The 7,177-nt window shown below is 38.6% G+C and overlaps 1 protein-coding gene across 1 annotated transcript; it reads right to left on the reverse strand.

Annotated features, from left to right (window-relative positions):
• Positions 1-3,618: 3,618 nt before the first annotated feature.
• Positions 3,619-4,536, reverse strand: LOC108759426 (uncharacterized). Its single transcript, XM_018504873.1, has one exon. It carries the CDS (start codon positions 4,534-4,536, stop codon positions 3,619-3,621), a length of 918 nt encoding a protein of 305 aa, XP_018360375.1.
• Positions 4,537-7,177: the final 2,641 nt, after the last annotated feature.

The following is a 7,177-nucleotide window of genomic DNA, read 5'->3' on the forward strand; positions in this document are numbered from 1 at the left end:
ACGGCAGCGGCGGCGCTGCTTAATATCTCAATGCGTACAATGGTAACATTTGATAGCCGGATGCTCTATGCACAACAAAGGCAACTGCCTCAGAACTTATCATGTCGATCTTCTCGCGGCAACACTTTTTGATTGACTTTGTTTTTATATACACCGACTGCCATAGATAAATCCTGGGCGGTCTCGCTACAGCGAAGAATGCTTTTCAGCGTCAGTCTTGTGGATGCATTAGTTATATTTAAACCGATATATAATTAACGATATGTTGTATTTAACGGTCCGTTTAATTTCTGTGGCTTCTCTCTCTCTCTTTTCTTCTCTCTCTCTCTCTCTCTCTCTCTCTCTCTGAACTAGCGTACACTTTTGAAACTTGAAGTGAGATAAGTATATGTTTGATATTTGTTGAAAGTGAGAAAGAGAGTGCTAGTGCAGTCTAGTGCAGGAACATACCATAAAACGATGTACGATTAACGGTGTTGTATTTTAAACGTTTAAAAATGAAATTCAGAGAGCCCTATAATTTTGAACAAAACGATGAGGAGGGGGAGGATGATGTCCCTCTCATGGAGGCTGGCGAAAATATCTTTGTCGGTGAGGATGCTCCCACCGAAAAGGAGAAGGAAGTCGAGCATGAGCTCGACGAGAGCCTCTCGATTATTAATTTCGCATCTTGTACGAGTGACGGATTATTCATGCTCGACTTCCTCGATTTATCTGATGAGGAGGAATTATTACAATTTCTTGTAATATACTTTGCTGCTGTGGCAGCAGAGGCTGATGAGGAGGTAAAGGCGGCACAGATTGCCGCTTGGGCTGAAGGAACTGCGTGAATGGATTGATCAAGGAGAGGACGATTAGGTGGTGGAGGTTGCGGCTGCGGTGGAGGTAGCGGGGGATGGGGATATCAGGTGAGCATTTTGCATTTTTACTTCTTTTCTCTACGCAACATTTTTACTTCTCTACGTGCTCTTTCCCTTACCCCCCCCCCCCCTCCCCTCCAACAAGTACTCTCGCGACCGCGATGCCAGCCCCGCCTGGTGGCAGCCTAGCGGCTGTATCTTGTATCCAGAACCGCTATAGTATAACTACTGTTTGTCATATCAGTAATTAGAGCAAGTTCACAAATTGAATCTAAATTTTCAAAGAAAAACTGAAATTCATCACATTTTGTTGGAAAATGTTCTTGCAAGAAAAGGAAAATCTCTTTTCTTATTGCAAAGAATTTTTCTAAACATTTTCCTGCACTGAGCCATCGAATTTCACAATATAGAGGTACATCTTTATAAAGTACGTTATGCTCCTCGAGAGAGTGTTGAAACTTCCGATGAGAAAGGAACTTATGACCGCCTTTAATCATATTTATAATTTTTGTAACCATTTGCATTGCGGTACATAATTTCACAACTTTCCCACATAGTGATGCATTCAAGCGAGACGAGACGAGAAAATATCGATACCGAGATTTGGTCTCGACAAAAACAAATGATTGATACGATTTTCTCATCTCGATGGGCCGTTATTCTGGCTGTCCGAGATTCTCGAATTTTATCGCGAGACATTCAAGAATATCGACTATCTCGTTTCATTTTCGTTTGTAAAAGGCGAAAATGGAAGTAAATTCGCAATTTGCAAATTGTGTACGTCAGACAAATGACGGTGGTAATGTTTATTTCTCATTCCGATATTTCTCCGATTTTTTCGAGACGAGACCGAGACGAAAAAAACAATTGATAAGGTAGAAGTACCGGTTTTGGACACCTTAAGTTTACCATCTTCAAACGTTTTGGATTCAGACAATTATTACTACAGAGACCTTTTACTTATATATTTTCCAATTAGAGGGATATAATTTTATTTTCCTTATCTTAAAAACGTTAAAATAACTCTGATAAAATAAAAAACAGTCAATAAAGTAATTAAGAGCATTTTCACCGGTTTTGGTCATGCTTGCACCCGTTTTGGCTTTCTACTGTTCCACTTGTGGTCATGTATTCCGAATCAGCTTTTCAGATATAGATACTTACCTAATACACAGGCGCAAAATGTTTAATAAGTATAAATAATTTTTTTAATAGATCCAACAGATTTTATTTAAATAAAAATATATTTAGCCATTCTTTTGACAATAATTTTGACAACATCACAAACATAAAAATATTTATTCATAACTCTTTTTTATTATTTATTTGTCTTGTGCTATGTTCATTCCGGATTTCTTCTTCGTCGTTTTTCTTGTCGTAATAGTTTTCGAAGACCCCTTTTTTGGAATGGATTTCTTTGTTTCCTTTATCGTACATTGTGTTTTCAATGGTTTATCGGTTTGCAAAGCTTCGTCTTGAATTTCTACACCTGTCTCATTTATTTTCTTTGTTACTCTGCATTTCTTGTTATTTAATTTCTCAAGTTTGATTCGTTTTTCGTTTTCTTTGGTTGCTACTATTTCCATCCACTTATCAGATGTAATGACATGCGGCAGTTTCTCATTTCTATATTGTCTTTTTTTAGAAGGCTTTGTGTCAGGATAGATTATATATATAAAATTTTTGATTAACTTTCATCCAGTGACTTATTCATTATTATAATCGAGTCTGTGGGCATTGGCCGTTGCAGCTTTTTTGTTCAGAAGATGATTCAAGAAGAATAGGATTAAACACATCTGTTGGTCTACTTGTTTCCTGCGGAATAGTTATCGACGTAGTTGAAATAGCGTTAATTGTGTCGTGATCTGTATTGTTTTTTTTGGTTTTCATCAATCCTATCATTAAAAAAGACAATATGTTCTTTAACTCCGCCGATGACTGAAGTGATTTCCAAACCTATATACGAATAAATCGTAAATCCATTATTTGTTGAAAAATTGTTAAAAATACAATTTCCTGAAAACAATGAACTTTATAAGTCTATGTTTTACTCTTTTCAAATTCAAATATTATCTTTAAATTTTCCCTAGCAGAAATTTTACAGAAATACGTATTATTACCATCTGAAGCGGTCTGAAATTCTGGAAAATCAAATTCTAACGTATCTAAGTTAGTTTGAAAGTTGGCGTTATGTGCGCCGTCGTCTTGCAAATTTGAAATCTCTTGAAGAACTTGTTGGTTCGACTAATTATACATTTGAAACCACATGTCATAGAGACCTGCGAATTGCACGTCACTAATCCAAGGAAAATTAGTGGTAAACGTGTCTTCGAATTGCTCCAAAACGTTCGTAGGAATTTTACTTTCCAGATGTTGTAAATGCAAAAGTGCCTTGTGTGTGAGTATTGTGTCCTCTACAATATTTTCCTTTTTATTTGTTACAACTGGACTCGTGACTTATTTCTGTTGTACACATTTATTATAATTTACTGCGTTTGGGTTGAAAGGTTACAAACCACAAGTTCGAGACTCAGCTTTAATAGTTTCAACAAAATTCTCCTTATTAATTATTTGTGACAGTGCAAGAGGAACCTCGAATTTCTGGACATCATTACCGTTATGTTGCAGTTTCACAAATTTAACAAACTTTTTCCACTACTGTTTAAGAACAGCAAAGAAGGCGACATCGAGTGGCTGCATCATGTGCGTGATATTTGGAGGTAGACAACAAATAATATTATTTTCTCTGCAAAAATTACTAAGGTGAGAGATGTGATACATGACCATCCAAAAAGACTATGACGGGAAGAGGGATTTTCTGTTCTAATAGATATGGGTGAAATATGTTTGCAATGTATCCGTAGAACGATGCACTATCCATCCAACCGTTTTCGATTTTTCCTAGTCCCCACCCTGGAGGAACAGCTTCTATGCAGTTTTTAGTCAAGCGTACGTACTTGTAGAGAGTCAAAGGTGGTGCAATTTCTCCTTCGGCGTTAATGACAAATAATGTCGTGATTGCTTCTTTATCGCTTGCAGAAAACACATCATACGAGGCTTTTCCCTTTTTCGCTAGAATGATTCCACCTTTGGGGCGAAAGAATGAAGTTTCATCCATGTTAAATATTCGACGAGGATGCTGTAACACTTGTATATTAATTCCAACCAGAGTTTCAGTATCTGCAAACCAGTTGCGAATAGAATTTTCCGTGATAGTCGCTCGCACCTTGCTTAAATATTCGGCTTTCTTCTGTGATAAATGTGGATGTCTTCTCATGAATGACTCAAACCATTCTCTTCCAGGGAGATTATTTTTAAAAGGAGTTAATAAATTTTCAGCATCGACCAATTGTTTTACTGAGTAAAGTAAACATATTTTTTCGATTGGAAAGCCCACTCGACTTGTTTCAATCACCCACGTAGATAACTTTTCTTCGATGTAAGAGCCAAGGACTGGAGGAGGACCCATGTGTCTCGATGTTTCTAGCGTAGAGTTTTTAATTTTCCGTTTCAATGTTGTACGTAGAACATCAAAAGTTTTACTTGCCAGTGAAATAGAAGTTCCACTGCGAATAGCATTCAAAGCGTTTCGGACTTGATGCAGAGAATACTTAAAAAATGTTCTTCTTCCTGTTGTCTCTTTTTTCTTTTTAATTGATTTCTTTGGTGGCGGCATTGTAGCCTACAAACGCAAACATATTTTAATTACATATTTTAATTACCCCTGTAATTATTTGACAAATAGACACCAGTTTTAATAGGATGGCCAAAACTGAGACAAAGGGATAATTTAACGTATTGGTTTTGGCCATCGTTATTAATACGAATAATTGTTGATATGTTTACTTTTGAACGTATTGAACCTTTTACAGAAACGTTATTTAATTGATATGTGTAAATGTTCAGTAGTAAATATAGAATTCATAACCTAAAAATACTGCACAATGTACCTCAATGTCTTCTTGGCTGACGTAACGATTGAAGATTTGGTTGAATATTAGTATCAATTTTTCATTCATCGTGAAATATTTTATTGAAACGTGAAGAAATGCACGTTATTTCAATTTAAAATGTTGCTAAAATAGACAAAGTTTCGACAAATCACTATTTGGTATCGTCGTTGATCATATGTAGACACGAAAAATCCCTGAAAATATTTGTAGTGGCCAAAACAGGTACTTCTACCCTATATGATAATCTCGGAAACGATATTTTTAATGATACGAGAAATTCCGAGACAATATTCGAGATTCTCGTATCGAAATGCATCACTATTCCCACATAACGCTTCTTGATGGATGATACAACGAATAACAGGAAATTTTAAGCCTCGCTGCTTCAATTGACCGAAAAATTCATTTTTCGAACATGTCATTGTTTTTGCACCGTCAGTTACGATAGCCGAACAGATTTCTAAAAAACTATATCAAATTTCTGAAGAGTTTGGTTAACAGCTTCAAAAATATCAATTCCCGTTGTCGTATTATGTAATGGGACAAAATCTTCTCGACGTGTGAGAAATCGTTTTGTACGAGCAAAAATACTCAATTGACATGTGGTTGAAGTTTGGAGCGATCTTGGAGCGAAAAGTAAAGGTGACTACACATAGAAATAACAGACAATAGAAAATCACGCATATATACATGTGTCCAAAAATTTGCAATGTACGTCCAGTTTCAAACGAAGATCGCGGTCCGCTCGAAAATTTCCTACGCTTGCCCCAGGGATTGGAACCAAAATGTTAACGCTCGTGTGCAGACGAATAAAAAAAAATAATGGATTCAGATCGAATAAAAAAAAAATAATTGATTCAGATCGAGGCTGCGGAACGTCTCCGAATAATGGCAAACGCCCGCGCGATCGCTCGTACATGCGCTCGAAAATTTCCTACGCTTGCCCCAACGATTGGAACCAAAATATTAAAGCTCGTGTGCAATGTCTGAGACTGCAGACGAATAAATAAAAATAATTGATTTAGATCGAGGCTGCGGAACGTCTCCGAATAATGGCAAACGCCCGCGCGATCGCTCGTACATGCGCTCGAAAATTTCCTACGCTTGCCCCAGGGATTGGAACCAAAATATTAAAGCTCGTGTGCAATGTCTGAGACTACAGACGAATAAAAAAAAATAATTGATTCAGATCGAGGCTGCGGAACGTCTCCGAATAATGGCAAACGCCCGCGCGATCGCTCGTACATGCGCTCGAAAATTTCCTACGCTTGCCCCAGGGATTGGAACCAAAATGTTAAAGCTCGTGTGCAGTGTCTGAGACTGCAGACGAATAAAAAAAAATAATTGATTCAGATCGAGGCTGCAGAACGTCTCCGAATAATGGCAAACGCCCGCGCGATTGCTCGTACATGCGCTCGATAATTTCCTACGCTTGCCCAAGGGATTGGAACCAAAATGTTAAAGCTCGGGTGCAGTGTCTGAGACTGCAGACGAATAAAAAAAAATAATTGATTCAGATGGAGGCTGCGGAACGTCTCCGAATAATGGCAAACGCCCGCGCGATCGCTCGTACATGCGCTCGATAATTTCCTACGCTTGCCCAAGGGATTGGAACCAAAATGTTAAAGCTCGGGTGCAGTGTCTGAGACTGCAGACGAATAAAAAAAAATAATTGATTCAGATGGAGGCTGCGGAACGTCTCCGAATAATGGCAAACGCCCGCGCGATCGCTCGTACATGCGCTCGATAATTTCCTACGCTTGCCCAAGGGATTGGAACCAAAATGTTAAAGCTCGGGTGCAGTGTCTGAGACTGCAGACGAATAAAAAAAAATAATTGATTCAGATGGAGGCTGCGGAACGTCTCCGAATAATGGCAAACGCCCGCGCGATCGCTCGTACATGCGCTCGATAATTTCCTACGCTTGCCCAAGGGATTGGAACCAAAATGTTAAAGCTCGGGTGCAGTGTCTGAGACTGCAGACGAATAAAAAAAAATAATTGATTCAGATGGAGGCTGCGGAACGTCTCCGAATAATGGCAAACGCCCGCGCGATCGCTCGTACATGCGCTCGATAATTTCCTACGCTTGCCCAAGGGATTGGAACCAAAATGTTAAAGCTCGGGTGCAGTGTCTGAGACTGCAGACGAATAAAAAAAAATAATTGATTCAGATCGAGGCTGCGGAACGTCTCCGAATAATGGCAAACGCCCGCGCGATCGCTCGTACATGCGCTGGAAAATTTCCTACGCTTGCCCAAGGGAATGGAACCAAAATGTTAAAGCTCGTTTGCAGTGTCTGAGACTGCAGACGAATAAAAAAAAATAATTGATTCAGATCGAGGCTGCGGAACGTCTCCGAATA

Source organism: Trachymyrmex cornetzi, unplaced genomic scaffold (genome assembly GCF_001594075.2).
Source record: "Trachymyrmex cornetzi isolate Tcor2-1 unplaced genomic scaffold, Tcor1.1 scaffold1845, whole genome shotgun sequence".
In the NCBI taxonomy this organism is placed as follows: Eukaryota; Metazoa; Arthropoda; class Insecta; order Hymenoptera; family Formicidae; genus Trachymyrmex; species Trachymyrmex cornetzi.

What these genes read in the sequence shown, in the direction of transcription:
- LOC108759426 (XM_018504873.1), bottom strand. Translation starts at nt 4,536, where the DNA reads ATGCCGCCACCAAAGAAATCAATTAAAAAGAAAAAAGAGACAACAGGA.